Here is a 22075-nt window from a genome sequence, read left to right as displayed (position 1 = left end):
CATAAAAGCACTCTTGGAATTAAATGCATGAGATGTGAACTATGATCACATAAGTACACCAAGCACAACACTGTTGTTGGCATGACGTGTTCTGCGATTGGACCGGATACCAATGGTGTTTCCAAGTGTGGTGCTTTTGTCAGGGAAGAATGATAAAGAAGACTACCATCAGCCCAGACCAAAAATAAAAAAATTGTTAGAAAAATACTTACAATGACTGTACTTGCACCTACTTGGATTTGAAGCATAAAATTAATGGATTAGATCTTGGAAACCAAAAAATATATGCATTTAAACTATACAGGAAACAGGGTCCATGCCATTAATGTTGACCCTCAAAAAGCCCACATCCCACACGGTGTCATCGTCAAATAAATTTCAGTGTCATTTAGCTAAGATTTGCACTTAAATGGTATTGAAGATTGAGTAGAAAATATTTCGGTCGTAGCAGTACTAGTGACCCAAGAAACTCTTTAAATCACCCTGGCTCTAAGGGGGCTTAACAATAAAATTTCATTAATGCTTCTCTGCGTGCACTGAGTGACAGATAAACCCTTCCCAACAAAAATCAAAATAGCCCTTAGACTTATAATACACAAGGATCTAGATGGCTAAGAGTGAAATCATAACTCTGCGAAGGGTAGCTCTGCCAAGGGTCTCTTGAAATTCCACGCCTGTCCTAGCATTGTCCATGTCAATTGCCAACACATGGCAACTGCCACTTTACCCATGGCAGTGCCCATAAGCGAACCCTTCTTGTGTCCACACTGCCAAAACCCTAACTTAGATGCCAGTTAATCTCTCTCCAGAATTCAAACATTTTGCAGGAAAATTAAATGTGAAAGTTCCAAATGCGTATTCATATAAAAATCCAAAATTATCTCATCAAATTACCTCTGTCTCAAAACCCGATGAAGAAACCGAATAAAAATTGGGCATGGACATCCTCATCGAACCATTTTCCCAACCTCTCATGGGATCCATTATGTGTATCCTCAATTTTAGTGTCTGAAGCCCAAGTGACCACCTTGCTTGGCCTGTGCCATACTGCACAAAAGTACCACATGAAAGAATCTTTCACTCACCCGAGAACACACAACTTTTTCAAATGTTTGTGGGGAAAAAGAAACATAAACTGCAAACTACAGATCTCTATAGAGAATTTGAATCTTTTGCAAAGTAATTGATGCTGTAAGGAGTCTCCACCCGGTGATCCATGGAGGAGTATAAATTAAGATGAATAAATTTAGATACGTATCTATAATTTCCCTCAAAACTTAAGTATATATCAACATCATTCAATTAAAGATCAAATCTGCGAACCATCGTGACAGTGGCCAAAGAAAGGTAAGAAATGTCTGAATGAATTCTTATTCATGAACAAGAATAACACGTTGGTCGATACATACCCGATTATAATCCATAGTGAAGAAACTGGCGAAACAACAAAGACAGAGAACCGAAGAACATTGTTGGACGAGGCCACGGAGGAGCATTTCCAAGACAACAGGTGAGCAAGGTTTCTGCTCCTGTAAGCCAAGGGAGAGGCCTAGGATTGGTATCCCCACTCGAAACACTGGGTGATGGCTCCTATTTTGCTTCATAAAGTCCCATACAATACTTTCAAAACAAATTGTAATGCCTAGCTCGGAAGTGATGGCTCCTCCTCTACTTCATAAAGTCCCGCATACAATACTTTCAAAGAAAATTGTAATGCCTAGCTCGGAAGAACCTGCAGAAGAACTGTCAATGCCTAGATTTAGAGGAAGGTGGGGTAAGAAAAAATGCACAGATCATAGGAACCTGGAAAAGCACTGTGAGTTCCTAGATTTAGAGGAAGGCTGGGTAAGAAGAAAATTTTGTTAGAGAATGGTAACTGAATAATAACAGTTTTTAATCGGATGGCAGAGACCATTTCTATCGTCTAACACCTAAATTAATGACTCAAAACATCACAGGTGGCATGGGAGGAGAGTTGATTTCAAAGGGAACGCCTTACGATGTAACTATTTTATTTTCATAAACAAACATTTAAAATATAAAACTTATAGCATCTTAATATATTGATCATTATTTATCTCTAAAACTATGGTCATTCTTCTAGTTTCTTGCACATTTGATTTCTTCATCACTCATAAGGGATATTATACTAAGGGAATTAAAATGAGTTTCTATTGGGCCATCTAATCAAAATGTTCTAGAGAACCTACAACATATTGGTTTTTATTTTTTTCTTTCACATCCTTCACTATCTCAAAGGAATCACGATAGTCCAAAGGTTGCATACTATCAAACCATGAGGACTGTTAACTAGTTGTATGTGAACGTTTTGCACTTGATGCATTAAGCACTCCTCTTGTTATAACTAGGTAAAGAATATTGGAAAACATGAAAAGGGAAGGAGAAAGTAGCATAGACGGGGACACGGGAACACTCTTACAACTCCCTTCATCACCCTTGCTTCAAAAATGTTGTTTCCAACCTCTCCTTTTGTTTATCCCCTTGATCACTTCATTCTTATTTTCTTATTCTCATCATTTTCAAGATTACCTTTTTCATTCTCCTACTTTCTCTTCTGACCTTGGGTAGCTTCATTTGTATTTCTTTCTTCTTCAACCTCGTCGCACCTATCGCTACTTTTTTCTCAACTTTTTGGACAACTTTTTCTTCTACAACATTTCTCTCTTGTTCTATCTTTGGAAAATTTGAACGGGGAAGGGGAATCTAGGATAGATGGGGGCAATCATGCAACTCATTAGATCACCCTTGCTTCAAACAAGTTGTTTCCAACCTCTCCTTTCGTTTATCCCCTTGATCACTTGATTCTTATCTTCTTATTCTGTACATTTTCTTTACCTTGGTCATTCTCGTACTTTCTCTTCTTACCTTGGGTAGATTTATTTGTAGTTTTTTGTTCTTCAATCTCCTTGCCCCTATCCCTACTTATTCTTCTTCTTCTTTTCTCAACTTATTGGACAACTTTTCTCTCTTCTTCTACCATTTTTTATCTTTTGTTCCTTCACTTCAAGCTTTGCTTCTATTATTTTTGGTGTTGTTTCTTTAACCTCTTTCTCTTCTTTCTCCTCCTCTTCAACCTTCTTTTCCTCAATCCTTGTTTATTTAAAGTCATATTTGCCTTCTTCTTATGTGATTATGTCACCATTGTTGAGCAAAAGTAGGTGGAGTGGTGTGGTTAGGAGGGTCTATTTGGATCTAAACCTTCATTATGTTTTTCACTTATGTTATTTCTTATCCTAAAGGGACACAAGTAAACTACACATCTCAATTTTCAATTTTGAATAAGTTGTGAGGTAAAACGACATAAGTATACTATAAATCCTCATTTTATATTTTGAGTAAGATGTTTGAGATCACTTTCTATTTTCATTTTATAAATTTTTATATTTATTTATTTAGTTTGAAAACTAATTTCAAAAATAGTTTAATATTTTCAAATATATATCCATATAATTCATGATTGTGATGTAATTCATATTTTTTTTTTATTCATTTTCAAAGATGTATAACTATTTTTTTCATTTTTAATATTTATATTTTTAAATACTTCTATTTTATTTTTAATAATTTTTTCCTTAGTTTTTAAATTTTTTTAATATTTTAAAATATATATCAATAATATCATGGGAGAATGATCATTCTCATCCTCCATTATAACAATATTTTGCTAATAAAAAAATATTAATTTTTTAAATTAATAAATAAAATCTATAAAATATAATATACTAAAAATATTTAAATTTTTATTTAGAATATAAATATTAAAAGAATGTTAAAATATAGAATTGTTTCAATTTAACTAGTCACATCAATCTCTTTAGTTTGTTAGTGACTTAGAAGAGGGCATGCTAAAGCCAATGCTACAGAGGAAATTGATAGTAATCAATCACTTTTATAATATCACAATATTTCAATTATAAAATGGGAAAAAGGTAAATACTATATTATTAATAGTTTATAAAGTAAAATAAATATTTTCAAATTGTTATCTATTTTAAATTTTAAAATGAAATTAATATTAAATATTTTATTTTAATTTATTTTTTATGCTTTTTATGATTAGGGTGATGAACAATGTTGGGGCAAGCTCACCACACAACCACCTGACATAAAATTTATGAGGGGTGCAGCGACCATCCTCCCACACACAGATTGATGTGAACTCTTCTTATTCAAGTTATGCTTACGACAAGATTTCATTTCTAAGTTAGCTCCAAATACATAACACTCCTAATGCGAGTTATATGTTGTAAATTAGTTCCCGCCCTCATGCAGGTGGGATTTCCTCTACAACCTTGTGGAATTAAGGGGATTTTGTACACTAATTCACATTCCTTCTCTGAGAATTTCCTTGTATTTTTTCTAGAATTGGACATGTATGCTCGAGACAATGGAGCTATAGTGGTTTGGATCTATCCACAATTTCATTAGGAAATGACTATTTCTCAACTGAGCAATTATGGAGAGAGTGTAATGGTGATTTACTAGGCGCGAGTGGTTGTGTTGTTGAATTTATGCTTAAGACGTTATGGCTTCCTTTGTAGCTAGGTTTTCCTCGAGTTGTATATTACGCAACATCTTTCATCACCCAGCATTTGAAGGTTGGGTCATCACGGATTATGCTATTTGGGATACTCATTGTGACTCTTAGCTTTGTTCAATTTTCCTTTGCACATATCTTTGTTGGTTGTAGCTCTAATTGGTATTCTATAATTGTTGGATTTTGGATTTGAGAATTATGGTGGGATGTGGCTCAATCTATTTTCATGTTAGATGTCCTCTTCCTCCTCTCTTTCCTCTCTCCCTTATCTTTCTATTCAAGCCTCCTCCCTATTCTTGCCTTTTCGTTTTGCTGGATATCCTCTACCTTTGATTCTCTTCCCTTGGAATTATGATCCCCAATCTCTTCACACAACGTTCCTTTTTTTCAAGGTCCATGCCTCGGAAGCACATGTATAACCAACAAGGAGATCGCGGGCGGGGGGGGGGGGGGGGTTGGGAGAGCCATGGACCTAAGGGGTAGAACCTATGCCCATAAATAGGCTTAGGAGGATGCAACCATCTACCAATCTTGTCCCCTCAGATGTTTGCGGTGAGATCCCTCATATTAATTCCATTTTTATTGATTATTTTCAAAATTTATCAAACTCTAACATCATTGAGGAGGTATCCCATTAGGTTCCTCACCCTGGTGACATTAGAGGAAGGTCGAAAAGGTGTCTCAACTCTATTACTCTTCATTACCAGTTATGAAGGAGAACTAAGAGGAGGAGTATGCATATTTTCTACCTTAAATGATATCAATTGTCCCTAGTAGTTCCAACACTCATGCTTAGAGACTTTGAATGCTCATAATCGACTCGGAGACCCATCTCTCGTGCTAGGTAAAACTTCTATATCTAGGCTCCAGTGCTAAAGATCCTTCTCTAGTGACTTCTTGGAACACTTGATTTTTTACTGTGTACCTCAACACCATTTCTCTTTATAGTTTCATAGTTGATAAACATTTTTCCTTATAGTAAACGTTTTTCTCTTAGTGTGACTTTCTCCTCTTATTTCCTTTATGGGAGATTGAGTCGACCTATAATAAACTAAGGAATAACGTGGACAATTGGTAATTATATTTTGATGTTTTGAGGTAATACAAATTTAAATTTTATATATATATATATATATATATATATATATATATATATATATATATAATTTTAAATTTGTATTAATAATATTTTATATTTAATTTAAAATAATTTATTCGTAATATTTATTACTATTACAAATTTATATTTTATGAGTATATTTTTATGTCGTTTTATATAAGTACATATTATTTCTAAAATATATTAATATATAAATATTATTAATATTACACTATAATTAATTGATGAAATAATTCTTTTTAGAAATTTTACAATATAATTTCAAGCAAGATTGTGATTTCTTGTTAATTAAATTACAATTTTAAATACATAAATGAATTCATCACTCAATTATTTAATTAAACTAAACAATTATATATATATATATATATATATATATATATATATATATATATATATATATATATATATATATATATATATATATATATCTATATCTATATATATATCTATATATATATCTATATCTATATCTATATCTATATATATATATATATATATATATATATATATATATATATATATATATAAATAATATCTTTTCATTATTTATTATAACTAGCTCGATATAAAATAATATTTAATAATATAAAATTTAGTGTACTTCCTCTTTAAACATATGAATATATTTTACTATAAAATTCACAATATAAATGTCTAAATTTATTATATTATAAAATTGACAACATAAATATCTGGATTCCTTATAGATTATTTAAGTAGAGAAATATTACAAATATATTTGCATTCAAAAAATATTACAAACATTTTGTCTCGTTACATAAAGTAGTAGATACACAATTGTATCAGTTAAAAAAAAAAGACCTTGGTAAATTTAGATATTTTTTCTTAATGACCTTACAACTAGCTTTATCGCCCTTGTTTCAAACATGTTGTTTCCAACTTCTTTTTTTGTTTATCTTTTTCTTCACTTTATTCTTATTTTCTTATTCTGAGCAATTTTTTTTATCTTGCTCATTCTCATGCTTTCTCTTCTTACCTTGAGTAGTTTCATTTGTAGTTTTTTCTTCTTCAATTTCCCTGCCCCTATCCCTACTTCATTTTTCTCAACTTTTTCTTCTACAACATTTCTCTCTTCTTCTATTGTTCCTTCACTTCAAGCTTTGCTTCTATTTTGGTGTTGTTTCTTTCACCTCTTTCTCTTCCTTCTCCTCCTTGTCCACCTTATTTTCATCAATCCTTGTTTATTTAAAGTCTTGTTCACGTTATTCTTATGTGATTTTTCCACCATTGTTGAGCAAAAGCAAGTTGAGTGGGGTGCTTAGGAGGGTCCATTTAAATCAGAATCTCCATTATGTGTTGGAATTATGTTATTTCTCATCTTGAAAAAGACACAAGTATACTAGAAATCTCCTTTCTCAGTTTTGAGTAAGTTGTTAAGAAAAACTAGACAAGTACACTGTAGAGCCTCATTTTCAATTTTGAATAAAATATTTAAGATAATTTTTTTTTTATTTTTTATATTTATTTTATTTGATTTGAAAATCTAATTTCAAAAATAATTTAATTTTTTCAAATATATATCAATATAATTTATGATTATCATATAATTTATATGACTTTTTATTTTCTATATATATATATATATATAGATATATAATTAACTTTATTTCTTTGTTTTTAAATAATTTTTTTTATTATTTTTTTCATATTATTTAATATTTCAAAATATATATCAATAATGTGAGAATGATCATTCTCGTTGTCCCTTGTAATAAATTTGGCTAATAAAAAAATATTAATTTTTTAAATTAATAAACTTCTAAAAATATTTAAAATTTATATGTAAAATATAAATTTTAAAAGAATATTAAAATGTAGAAGTGTTTCAATTTAATTAATTGCTTCCATCCCCTTCGCTTATTAGTGACTTGGAAGAGGGCATGGCAAATTCAATGCTACAGAGGGAATTGATTGCAATCAATCAATTTATATTATATAAGTAATTAAATATAAAATTAGAGAAAACTAAATATTATATTAATGTATAAAGGAAAAAAAAAAATTCCAAATTTTTATTTATTCTATATTTTAAAATTAAATTAATATTATGTATTTCATTAAGGTTTTGGAAACAAAATAACATTATTCTAATATGCTAGTGTTTTGTGCCAGTTACAGTAGTTTGTAGGTGGTCGCAGTAATTTTTGCTGAATCCAAGCCACAAAGCCATGTGAGATGTCATCATCCTCCATTCTAGTCACCTCATGAGCGACCCCACAACAAGGGGAAGGGTTCTCCTCCTAGCGCCACACAATTAATGAATCAAAAAATGGAACGAGAGGAGCTTCTAGCTCAGCCAATGGAGGAAAGGAAAATGAGGAGTCACCTATGATGGGGGCTTTCGAAAGCCACCCAAAATAAAAATAAAATTTGATTACAAAAAACCATTTGGAAAAGACTCGAAAATTCATGAAATACCATGTCCTCATTTGTAAGCTCATGGGAATCTGGCCAAAAGAATAGTAAATTATTCAATGGATCCAAACAAAATGGAACTCGAATGGGCCAACCAAACTTCGGTTAAGAGAATAAGGCTTTCTTACAGTGATTTTCATATATCTAATAGATTGGAAAAGAGTCTTTGATAACATGCCCTATTTCATGAACAATGTGGTGCTATTCATTTTTTTATGGGAAGAATGTTATAATTCAGAGAATGAGCATTTCCTGGTGGCCCCGGTATGGGTGTGTCTCTTCTCGTTTCCAAAATACTTATGGGAACTCGATATTTTAAAGGAGATTGGTAATTTTATAGGAGATTTTATGAATATATTGAAGATTACAAAGAGAAGGAGACATGCACGCTACACCCAGATCTGTGTCCATGTGAACATTTCACAACCCTTGCTAGATTCAATTGAATTGGAATATAATGACACAATTTGGACCCAGCCTTTGGATTATGAACATGTGTTGTTCAAATTTCACTGATGCCATGAATATGTCCATTTCTTTATAGATTGTCCATTCATTGTAGCGTAAGAGAAAAAGGTAAAGGAAAACAAAGACAAGGAATACTTTCAATCAATCGACCCAAGAAGGGGTACATTAGCTAGAAATCAATAAACCCAATAGGATAATAAATCGGCTCAAACTTCTATGGATATGTCTATTCAAAATGCATCTCAAGGTCAACCTTAGAAGACCCCAGATACCAATACGTTTTCCATTCTAGAGAACATGGATAAAATTTATAATGTAGAAAGCTTGGAAAAACAATTGCTAATTCAAATTATGGAGGCTGGTGAACCGAAAGGCAAGGGTTAGGAGAAGATCACCCCCAAAAGGAAATCACCTAAAGACATGGAAGAGGACCACAAACTGAAGGAAATTTTAATCCATACCAAAAAAAATTGGAAATTGAAGAGAAACACAATAGACTAAATGCAGATGAAAAGACAATGCTGGAATTATTTTGAGTGTGTGTTATGGGAGACATTAAAGACATCCCATCAAACTAGCTAGCCCATTTTCAACCATAGTCAACCATATTAATTTTAGGGTTTATAATATTTATGTTAGGGTTTATATACCTTGGGTTTATAATTTTTGTCCCTTAGGTTTATTATTCCCATGGGTTTATAATATCAATCCCTTGGGTTTATAGATATAAGCGTTCATATTCCTAGCATTAAATATTATTAAACAATGGTCAACCATAATTAACAATGTTCAACCATGGTCAATTATGGTTCAATGTCATATTGTGACAAGGATTGTCTTAATATGAAAATCAATCATGCTCGACCATGTTTATTTTAGTATTTTTAATATTTATCTTAGGGTTTTTATACCTTGGCTTTATAATCTTAGTCACTTGGGTTTAATATTATTCCCTTAGGTTCATAATCCCTTGGGGTTTTAATATTAATCCCTTGGGTTTATTATTGATTTGGGTTTATAATATAAATCGCTTGGGTTTATTATTCCCCGGTTAACCATGGTTTATTATGATGTCAACCATGATCCAACATCGAATTGTGATAATGATTGTCTCAATATGTAAATCAACGATGGTCAATCATGTTTATTTTAGTGTTTATAATATTTATCTTAGGGTTTATATATGTCAGGTTTATAATATTAGTCCCTTGGGTTTAATATTATTGCCTTGGGGTTTTAGTATTAATCCATTGGGTTTATAATATTAATCATTGTCAACCATGGTCAAACAATGATTGATGTGGAAATCAACCATGGTCAACCACGGTCTAACGTTGTGTTCTGACAAATATTATCTTAATATGAAAATAGATCATGGTCAACCATGGTCCAATGTTGCATTGTGACAAGGATCTTCTCTGTATGGAAATCAACCATGGTCAACCATGTTTATTTTAGGCTTTATAATATTGATGTTAGGGTTTATATACCTTGGTTTTATAATTGTTATCCCTTAGGTTTATTATTCCCTTGCGTCTATAATAAAAATCCCTTGGGTTTATTGATCTAAGGGTTCATATTCCTAGGGTTTAATATTATTCAATAATGGTTAACCATGGTCAACCATGGTCCAATGTTTCATTGTAACAAGGATTGTCTCAATATGAAAATCAACCGTGCTCAACCATGTTTATTTTAGCATTTTTAATATTTATCTTAGGGTTTTATACCTTGGGTTTATAATATTAGTACCTTCGGTTTAGTATTATTCCCTTGGGTTCATAATCCCTTGGGGTTTTAGTATTAATCCCTTGGGTTTATTATTCCTTTTGGTTTATAATATCAATCCCTTGGGTTTATTATTTCCTTAGGTTTATAATATCAATCATGGTCAACCATTGCCAACCATGGTCAATGATGGGGTTTTAGTATTAATCCATTGGGTTTATTATTCCCTTGGGTTCATAATATCAATCCCTTGGGTTTATTATTAACTTGGTTTTACAATATCAATCATGGTCAACCCTCGTCAACCATAACCAACCATGGTCAACGATGGTCATGGCATGGTTGATGATGGTCAACCATGTTTTATAGAATCAAACATGGTCAACCATGGTCAATCGTGGACAACCATGGTCAATCTTTAGTTTTTGTATTAATCTCAATCGTTTGTTATTCATTTGGGTCAAACATGGTGAATCGTAGTCAACCATGGTCAACCATGCTCAAATCTTGCTTTGTGACAAAGATTGTCTCAATATGAAATTCAACCATGGCCAACCATGATCAACCATGGTCCAACATCACATTGTGACAAAGAATTAATTATTATTATTATTATTATTATTTATTTAATTAATAATCATATTATTATTATCATTATTATTATAAAATAAAATATTTATATTTATATTTTTTCTATAAACAATATTAAAATTTATTTATTTTTAATAAAATAATCAATTATTTAGTTACATTTTATAAAAAATGAGTAATAAATTATTATTATTGTTGTTATTTTTATTATATATTTATCAATTGTTTCTGTCATAGATAGAAATGAAGCCTTATGGGTATATCAACCACATTTACTAAAATAATTATTGTTATTAAGAGTGACACATGTCTCCCTTGTGACCTGCTCCCCAAGTGTAGGCTCACTGATGAACGATATGCCACCCCTACAACTGATCACATCATCCCCCAACCTGTGGTTGTCAACTCGTGCACCAAGCCAATGCTGCCACAGAGAAGTCTTTCCCCTAGTGCATTGAGTGTCATCCCAATACCTCGAGTGAGCTCACTGTCCCTAGCTGCTTGCACCCAGAGTGTCAAAGGAAAATCCAAATTGTTTGTGCCTGTAAGTGATCTATAAGAGGTAGAGACATGTGAGTCCCCATGGATACCATTGAGTATCGCTCATCTGCGTCCCCGTCGATCTTGGGTGAAGTACACCCAAAGGTATGCCTGGTGTCTCCGTCCATAAGTCTCCTTAGAGGAAACCCTCTAAGACCTCGTTATACATCACCATATGCCCCTACATCCCATCGAGTATCCATGTAGTCCTCGCCCTAACACTGTACCCTGCAGCCTATCCATGTACACCACTAGATATCCCATGCTACTGTTATACCATCCTGTATTGTCTCATATCCTGCCTATGTCACTCTATCTAGCTATCCCCATGTATACTCGATGTGATGTGAGTCGCTCAATGAAAACCAACATGCTACATCAAGCAACCATGCATCTCCAGGCTCCTCTGCAAGCCACTGCCCATCAATGCATACCTCTATACAAAAATGGATGCTAGGTTCTAAGATTGGGTCTGTATGCATTAGGTCACATCCCTCTACATAAGACTGTACTCTGCGGCATATCCTTGTGCACCCCTGGGTACCATTACCTACTGTCATACCACCCTGTATCATATGTCATCATGCATGTGCCAATGCATCCACCACTCTACTAGTAATCATTCCATGATGTGGGCTACATCTCCCCATCTTCCCTGAAATACCTTAGGGGTCTGACTCCTCACATGCCAATAGGAATGCCACTATTGTGTCTATCCTCAGTAGCTCTAGTGTCCAATATACCAATGAGAGAGCACCATCTCCATGTAATGCCCTATTTGATGGTCTATCGATGCCACCTCCTCCTACCAGCTCCTACTAGAGTAGGCTAATCAGCCTGTGACTCCATGTACAATCAATATGCCATGAAATTTGGATACTCCTCTGCAATCCATCTTGTCACTAGTTTTGTCAGGAACTCTGAAGGGCATATGAAAAGGTGTGTGCAAACAACTACTCAATCCATCACGTGGCTGCTACAATGACCTACCGACTCCAGGATGTGATGTAGAGTCCCACTTGGATCCCAACAACACTCTGGCCCTCAAGCCCCTCTGGTAATCCACAGCCTCCCCTAAGATGTGGCCATGGATGCATCTAACTTCCTAGCCAACTCCACCAGATACCAACTCAATATCTCTCACCATCCAACCCCAAGGGAAGGATCGAGAGCATAAACTCCCATACATGGAACTAACCCTCCATCTTGCCAAGGATACCCCCTGCGCAACTCATGTTACCTCATCTCACCATCCTCGCCAACACATAAAATATGTCGAGGTGACTCTCCCTCTCCCTCTCCAATGAGTAGTGGTAACCTACTAGTGTTACTGGCCTGTAATGTTTAATTATGGTTGCCCCATCGCTCTAATGTGCACTCCAACTAAACAATTAGGGAACCCAACCGTTCCCCAATGCGAGTCAGTTTGGCCATTGACTCAGCACAAACCACTCTCATGCCTTCCAAATCCTCGTTTTCTTGTAGAATGGCCTCTTGCACTGTCGTGACCTTCTTTCTCAATGCTAGAAGGCTATCTCGGAGCTGATGAAACTATGGAGGGTGACTATCCTCTATAAACTCGGTCACTGCTCTGGACCCCTCTATCTCTTTTGGTACCTCCTCAATGACATGTATGCTTCTAGGCACCTCATCAACCTACTATGGGTGGTCATCGTCTAGAAACTGGGTAATAGGACTGGGTACCTCATCAACTGTTGGCTTCTCATCAATAGATGGCCCTCCGAGTGTATGCTCTTCTCCCTCAACCGAGGTGTTGGCTGGAGCTACCAAATAGGCCTCTAACAATGGTGACTCATGTGTCACACTAGGAATATTGATGTGCCCCTCATCATCCTGTGTGTCCTCCTACTCAACCTCCTCCTTAAGCTTCTGACATCTAAAGATTGGTCTCCACCAGTAGAAATGCCTCCTGGTCTCATCCTCTAGCTTTCCTCATCCTATGCACTCCCTTTGAGGGGGTCTAGTGTCCTTTTGGTCAAAACTCTCCACAAGCCTCTGTGTGAACTCTTTGTAGGATGTGATACGTACATGACCCAAAGGGATTAGCCCTTGATACCACCATTCCATAGCATCTCCATCCAAGTGTAAAGTGGCATGTCTAATAGTGTCTGCCTCCCTCATGGGGTTTAGCTGGAAATATGTGTCCAATTCTTGTGCCCATTTTCTGACAGAACTCCTAGCTGAGCCACCAAAGTGGGTGAGTGTCATTTTTCCCTCAATGATACTCACTCTCCCTTGAGCCGTGGGTTTGTCTATAGTTCACACATCACGGTGCATACATGGCCAAATATCTCATGATCTTGCTGGCTACTCCACAACAGAACAAGATCATGCTCTGATACCATTATAATGATCCTAAATAGGAATAAAAGTGACAAACAAGCAAATAATATATGCAACAAATTACAAAAACAAAATATCCAACAAACACCCATATAAAAGTTGCAAACGGAGAACTTCTAAGCCATTTTATTTAATTTCTACAAGACAAATACAATAGATGATGGAATGGTTCACCTGGGATTTTCACAATGGACAAGAAGGACCAAACCCAAGTAGGAAATGGTTGAGCTGAAGGTGCCCAGCTGCTGCACCAATCTGCACTGCGTTGCCGAGAAAACTACGTCTCTACTAAAGTTCAAATGGCTCGAAAGTGCACTAAAACTACCCAAAAATTTATATGTGTTTCAACCCGGACTCCTTGGACAAAACCCAGAAAAACCCAGAAGGGATTTTAGCTGGTTTTGAATTATGATTTTTGACCCCCTTGGAGCCTCCCCACAGCTGTAGCTGCAAAACAAGGCCTGTTGGAAACTGCCTGTAAATCCACTTGAAAACTCCTTCAAAATGTTGATTTCACCCCTGCTATCCAATCCCTAACTTCTCGGATGATCTCTTGGCCCAAATCAGCTACTCCCAAGCACCACGAAAATTTGTTGAGTGGCCTTTGCACTATCCCTCAGCTCAACAGTATGACTTGCTAGAATGTTGGCTCAGCTAATTGTAAAACCTAGCAAGAATGCTAGTTTAATGTTGCTACCTCAGCTCCCCATCTCTCGGACAAGAAATCAGATCTCTACTTCCCTCAATCTTCCTCTGCGTGTTTCCTAGCTACCCAGAAATACGCACTCCTTGCTCTGCACTAGCTACTAGTGTATGTCACTACTATGGAACTCCTGAAAACTCTTGTGGAACAGCCTCCCTAGGGCTGGCATGGATGGTCCCCCGAAGTAGAGGTTGAATCTCCCACTTGACAGATTCGTGGCTAAACAATGGTAGACTCGGTAAACAAGAGAGTGAATGGATGAGTAGTTGTTTGCAAATGTTAAAGGTACCAAATGGAGGCCTCTAAGCTCTATTTATAATTGCTAGTCCTCTCCCTTGGTGGTCCCCGCCTTCCACTAATAAAATATTACTTTTCTGCCATTATTCATTAAAATAATAATTTCCACTTTTCTCCCACAAAATAATATTTTCTCCCTTTTATTTAGTATCACCAAAAATTGGCAAAACTCCTTAGTGAATTTTGCACTCACAAAAATTGGAAACATTACAATAAACAACTATGTTCAACCATGGTCCAACGTCACATTGTGACAAGGATTGTCTCAATATGAAAATCAACCATATTTATTTTGGTATTTTTAATATTTATCTAAGGGTTTTTATACCTTGGGTTTATAATATTACTCCCTTGGGTTTATTATTCCTTTGGTTTTATAATATCAATCCCTTGGGTTTATTATTCCCTTAGGTTCATAATATCAATCATGGTTAACCATTTTCTATCATAGCCAACCATGGTTGATGTCACATCGTGACAAGGATTGTCTTACCATGAAAATAAACCATGTCTATTTTAGTGTTCATAATATTTATATTTGGGTTTACCAATGTTGGGTTTATAATATTAGTCCCTTGGGTTTAATATTATTCCCTTCGGTTCATAATCCCTTGGGGTTGGTATTAATCCTTTGGTTCATAATATCTATCCCTTGGGTATATTATTAACTTGGGTTTATAATATCAGTCATGGTCAACCATGGTCAACCATAACCAACCATGGTCAACCGTGGTCAATTGTGGTCGGATCTCGCATTATGACAAAAATTGTCTACATATAAAAAGCATGGACAATCATGGTCAACCATGGTCAGCCATGGTTGATGATGGTCAACCATGTATTATAGAATCAAACATGGTCAACCATGGTCAATCATGGTCAAACATGTTTGAACGTGTGTTGTGACAAAAATTGTCTTGATATGAAAATCAACCATGGTCGAATGTTGCATTGTGACAAAGATTGTCTGGATATGAAAATTAACCATAGTCAAGCATGCTCCAACATGGCATTGTGATAAGGATTGTCTCAATATGAAAATCAACAATGATCAACCATGGTCCAATGTTGCATTCTCACAAAGATTATATGGATATGAAAATTAACCATGGTCAACCACGGTCCAACATGGCATTGTGATAAGGATTGTCTCAATATGAAAATCAACCATGGTCAATCATGTTTATTTTAGTGTTGATAATATTTATCTTAGGTTCTATATATGTTGGGTTTATAATATTAATCCCTTGGGTTTAATCATATTCCCTTGGGTTCATAATCCCTTGGGGTTTTAGTATACCTTGAGTTTGTTATTCCCTTGTGTTTATAATATAAATCCATTGGGTTTATAATATTAATCACGGCAAGCCATGGTCAATCATAGCCAACCATGTTCAACCATGGTCAAACCATATGGATATGGAAATCAACCATGGGAACCATGGTCAAACCATATGGATATGGAAATCAACCATGGGAACCATGGTCAACCATGTTTATTTTAGGGTTTATAATATTTGTGTTAGGGTTTATATACCTTGGGTTTATAATTTTTATCTCTTAGGTTTATTATTCCCTTGGGTTTATAATATAAATCCCTTTAGTTTATTGATGTAAGAGTTCATATTCATAGGGTTTAATATTATTTGACAATGGTCAACCATAATCAACCATGTTCAACCATGGTCAACCATTGTCCAATGTCAAATTGTGACAAGGATTTTCTCAATATGAAAAGCAACCATGCTCAACCATGTTTATTCTAGTATTTTTAATATTTATCTCATGGTTTTTATACCTTGGGTTTATAATATTAGTCATTTAGGTTTAATATTATTCCCTTAGGTTCATAATCCCTTGGGGTTTTAGTATTAATCCCTTGGGTTTACTGTTCCTTTGGGTTAATAATATCAATCACTTGGTTTTATTATTCCTCGATCAACCATGGTTTATTATGATGTCAACCATGGTCCAACATCAAATTGTGATAAGGATTGTCTCAATATGTTCAAAATCAATGATGGCCAATCATGTTTATTTTAGTGTTTATAATATTTATCTTAGGGTTTATATATGTTGGGTTTATAATAATAGTCCATAGGGTTTAATATTATTCCTTTCGGTTCATAATCCCTTGGGTTTTAGTATTTATCCCTTGGGTTTATAATATCAATCATTAGGTTTATAATATTAATCATTGTTAACCATGGTCAATCATAACCAACCATGCTCAACCATGCTCATACAACGATGGATATGGAAATCAACCATGGTCTAACGTTGCGTTCTCACAAATATTGTTTTAATATGAAAATGAATCATGGCCAACCATGGTTAACCATGGTCCAATGTTACATTGTGACAAGGATTGTCTCTATATGGAAATCAACCATGTTTATTTTAGGGTTTATAATATTGATGGTAGGGTTGATATACATTGGTTTTATAATTGTTATCCCTTAGGTTTATTATTCCATTGGGTTTATAATATAAATCCCTTGGGTTTATTGATCTAAGGGTTCATATTCCAAGGGTTTAATATTATTCAATAATGATCAACCATCGTCAATCGTGGGGTTTTAGTATTAATCCATTGGGTTTATCTTTTCCTTGGATTCATAATATCAATCCCTTGGCTTTATTATTAACTTGGTTTTATAATATCAATCATGGTCAACCATGGACAACCATAACCACCCATGGTCATGGCATGGTTGATCATGGCCAACCATGTTTTATAGAATCAAACATGGTCAACCATGGTCAATCGTGGACAACCATGGTCAATTTTCGGTTTTTTGTATTAATCCCAATCGTTTGTTATTCATTTGGGTCAAACATGGTGAATCATAGTCAACCATGGTCAACCATGCTCAAATGTCGCTTTGTGACAAAGATTGTCTCAATATGAAATTCAATCATGGCCAACCATGGTCCAACATCACATTGTGACAAAAAATTAATTATTATTATTATTATTTAATTAATTTATATTCATCATATTATCATTATTATTTACAAATATTTAATTAAAAAATATTATTATTATTGTTTAACAATAATTAACTATTTAATTATTAATTATTATTTATTATTATTATTATTATGAAATAAAATAAAATACAAATATTGATATTTTTTCTAAAAACAATAATAATTTTTTTTTAATAAAATAAATAATTATTTATTTACATTTTATAAAAAAATAAGTAATAAACTATTATTATTATTATTGTATATTTATCAATTATTCTGTAATAGATAGAAATGAAGCAAATAGAATGCTGCATCCATAACAAAAAAACAACATTAAACATTTCCATTTACCTATAACATTAAACATAAAGCAAATAGAACGCTACATCCATAATATAGGGATTAATGGTCAACTCTAGATCGCAACCATAAAAATGATTGGTCATTTAATTATTCTCATAACGATTCTCATTATGATCTTAGGCTATGATTGACAAACAATTTGTTTTTAACATAAAATGAAATTTAATTTGCCTTAACGAATGGGGAAAAGCAAAAACACGTTGGCAACCATGAATTTCATAGCCGGCTTGAGAAGAGAAAAAAAGAAAAGAAATTTGTTATAACAACACCGTGAACAGAACACCACGCACCTTGATTCGAATAATTTATCCTACGCAACTGGTTCTAACAGGATAAATTAATTAATTTCCGTATTTTGTGAAAGTGTTAAACCCTCCCCTTCCACGTAAAACAGCTGCATTGATCTGGCACTGTCAAAAACCATTCTCCTGCAATTGTCCGGCACGTCTTTTGTGTTCAGGAATTCACATTTCAAATCTGCAAGGGCGTTTTCCATGAGACTATAAATATGTTCGAGAGCTTCTTCCTCTGACAATTCGGGATGGTCTTTCATGTAACACTGTATGGCAGAAGCCACCTCTCCTCGACCTCTCTCCGCCTGCACATAATTAGCAACCGTTCAAATAAATTAAAGCGCCTAGGGACAGAGACCCTACATTGGATTAGAAGAGATTGAGTAGCCTGCCTGGTAACTTTTGGTATCGTTTACCAAACGCCCTGTCAAACACATGAGATATACCAATTTGGATCGGTAACCAACTTGGGAGAGTATGTGGTCTGTAAGAACCTCTCCAGTGAAAAGAACACCAATCAGAATGACAGTTGCCAGTGCTATTGACACATTAGCGGTCTCTATGTATTCATCGAAGGACGGCACATATTCAGCTTCAGACCATTCTGCTTCTTTCGTGTATGCTTCAAGCTGGATCTCCCACTGCCATATATTATATGACCCATAAATCCATAATCAGTATTTAATTGTATCTTTGTAGAAAATAAAAATCTGTGTAACATAATAAGTACGTACTAAGTGCCGAATGTAGCCTAGCACGTCATGCCCCTGTCTCTTGCAGCCTTCTTCCGCTATTTCATTTACCAGATTGTACAGACCCAGGAAGCATATTTTAATGTGTTCTGGCATTCGGTCTAACAGAGAGTGATCCCATCTATAACAAAGACGAAGAATAGGCATGAATACATAGTTTAGCAGCCACAATAATTGCAGAAACTTTCGTCTATTTTTAGATCAAAAGAGATTTAAATCTCCACCTTTTAACTGCTTTTGTGAACAGCCTGATGTCTTCTATAGATCCATGAGCGTCATATAGGTCGTCTAAAATGATAGCGCAGGCGGTCGATTTGGTAAAAGCGGCTCTGCACGAAGCTAGCTCTGGTTCAAACATAGAAGAGGAGATTGATGAAACATTGAATTGAAGTTTGATGCCGATGCCGGCGAGCAGAGGAATGAACCATCCTTGCATTAAAGTTTGATGATTTTGTGCCATTCTACTATTTCTTGGAGGCCTTCCAGATAATACGAGAATATTGTTGGAACCGTATAGAGAAAATCAGTATGAATCCTGATCCAAACACCACCACGACGGTAAGGGCAATTGACAATGGCATTTAGAAATGGCAATTTTATCAAGGATAGAAGAGCAGAGTTTAACGAACATTTTGAGGTTAGCCTCACGCTTCTGAATGATTTGTTTGATGAAATCCAAGCATAAGCTTTTCGCTTCATTTAGCAGTGCAGAAAAGACAATACGCAGAGGGATTCGTTTTCCCATCGCCCATACCTCTGAATATACTCTTAATATCAGATATTAATGTCTCGTCAGCTACTGCCACCTGAAATTAATAGGTCAACCATAATGTTTTAGAAAATCTCGGCTGACACTCTTGCGACGTGAACCATAACATTTTACAAAGAAGAAATTTAACGACAAACAAGAAATTTAACGAACAGCGGCTGAGAATGCTAACCTTCTTCGATGACAGTATAGAATCAATAATATCATCCTTCCAAACTGCCGGAGGGAATTGTGGTGTCGCTAGTGTCTGAGCAGAAAGCGAATCTGAAGGTATCCCATAAAAATGAAAAAAATAATAGTGCAATTAATCACTTGGCAGGATGTTGTGAACATTTAAATTATTTTCGGCCCAGGGCATGAAAATAAGGGTACCAGTATTCTTTTTATCGGAGTGATTGGAAAGGGAAGTTGAGTCTTCGCCAACACAAGCAATGATCTTGCTTGAAGCTGCATATTCAATAATACGAGATAAATATATAAAGAAACTTAGGTAGATGCTTCTGTGCGCACCCGATCGTAGGTAGATGCTTCTGTGCGTTCTGGCAGGGCTTCTGTTATTAAACGTGCTGAAGAGACCTGGAATGCATTGTGTATTCACATGGGCGTCAAGAGTGAGATGATGAGGCCCACCCAGTGTCGCAGTAACGAGAATATGGGATGACAATGAAGACAAGAGCATTGCCATTTTGCCAAATGCGCCAGTGGATTACCAGAGGTAGAGAAGGAGCTTAATTATATGTAATGTCAAATTGGAGGAGATCACTATCAATAACCAAGGTCAAGGAGAACTTCTGTCACCAAAACCAAAGTTTCGTAGCCGCGTTGAAAATAGATCTCCTCTCCACAACACTAGAGATGCCGAAATTTGTCTATTGTCCATAAATTTTTGTTGGCATATGATGGATCTATTAGTACTAATCGATGAAGTTGTTGAATAATTTAGTAAGGCAAAGGTGTTTTCAATGTCTTTTTCATAATTTCATTTTCAAAACGTATTGGACAGCAAGGTTTTAATGTACAACGTAAAAACCTAATGGACTTTCAATTCAAAGTAACAAGTTCGATAGATCAATGTATTCGTACAAACAGGTCAAAAATTTATTTCAATTCAAACTATTGTTGAGAGCATTAATCTCTAACTCATTCTTGTCGGCTAGATGCCATATCTAGTTTGAGTTAATTGACTTTCAATTCAAAATATTTTTGAGAGCATTAATCCCCGCTCTCATTTTTGTCTATGGGGTGTCATACTCGGTTTGAGTTCAATTTCCTTAATTGAGTTATATTGTTGACAGCATTAATCTCTCATTCTCATTTTTGTCTATGGGCCGTCATACTTAGTATGTTTTCAATTCAGTTAGTTGAGTTGTAGTTGAGTCTTATTCGATTGATTTATTGATAGTTAGTTGAGTTGTAGTTGAGTCTTAGTCCATTGATTTATTGCTATTGTTCTTTTCTCTGTCATGTAATTTATTTAGATGTTACTCAATGATGAAAAGAGTTAGAGCTAGTTCACTTTATTTCTAGGTTTATGCTTTCAACTTTGCAATCTTTATCATGGTATCAAAGTTCCAAGTTACATAAAATTCCTTGAGAGCATTTGAAAACACAGAGAACAAGGAGAACCAAGAAGCAAGGCAAAGCCAAGGTGAGATGGAACCATCACTATGCGAAAAGTCATGTGTTTTTGGCTTAAAAAATTGCAAGGAGCCATAGGGGATACCAGTTGTTGTGTGCCCTCCATTCCACGTCATCAAAGTGCATGCATTTGTTCACATGGACCATACAATAGGTGTCATACATGGAAGGTGAGGTGTCACCAACCTTTCGGCATTGCTCACAATGATTTTCGAGGTTGTTTATGGTTTGTTCTTGCTCAAATGTAGGTGGTATTATGCCCTTGCTTATGTTGCTCATGCGTGATGAGTGGGCGTTATGCTGCCTTGAATCCGATGATAGAAACCTTCATTTCCTCGCCTCTGATGGTTGTCATTTTCTTCGTGTGAGGTTGTTTCGATGAGATTGTGGGGGCTTTGCCATTTACGTGGTTGTTGAACGCCATTTATCCCTTCGCGGATTGTTGTAAGTTGCCCATGGTGCACGAGATCATGGTA

General features: G+C 34.9%; 1 protein-coding gene and 1 pseudogene across 1 annotated transcript; both read right to left on the bottom strand.

Moving 5' to 3' along the window:
* The window catches only part of LOC149229605 (monofunctional isopimaradiene synthase, chloroplastic-like), a 130752-nt pseudogene extending 110106 nt beyond the window's left edge, over positions 1-20646 (bottom strand).
* Positions 18485-19652, bottom strand: LOC149229606 (monofunctional isopimaradiene synthase, chloroplastic-like). The gene is made up of 4 exons (XM_089376875.1): positions 19417-19652; positions 19175-19313; positions 18833-19081; positions 18485-18745 (listed from the first exon to the last, which is right to left on the bottom strand). The coding sequence occupies exons 1-4, from the start codon at positions 19650-19652 to the stop codon at positions 18485-18487; spliced, it is 885 nt and encodes a 294-aa protein (XP_089233001.1).
* Positions 20647-22075: the final 1429 nt, after the last annotated feature.

Source organism: Pinus tabuliformis, chromosome J (assembly GCF_031772625.1).
Source record: "Pinus tabuliformis cultivar Carrire ecotype Pingquan chromosome J, CPIR1, whole genome shotgun sequence".
In the NCBI taxonomy this organism is placed as follows: domain Eukaryota; kingdom Viridiplantae; phylum Streptophyta; class Pinopsida; order Pinales; family Pinaceae; genus Pinus; species Pinus tabuliformis.
Note: the sequence above shows the minus strand (reverse complement) of the source record. Positions and strands in the feature narration are given on the sequence as shown.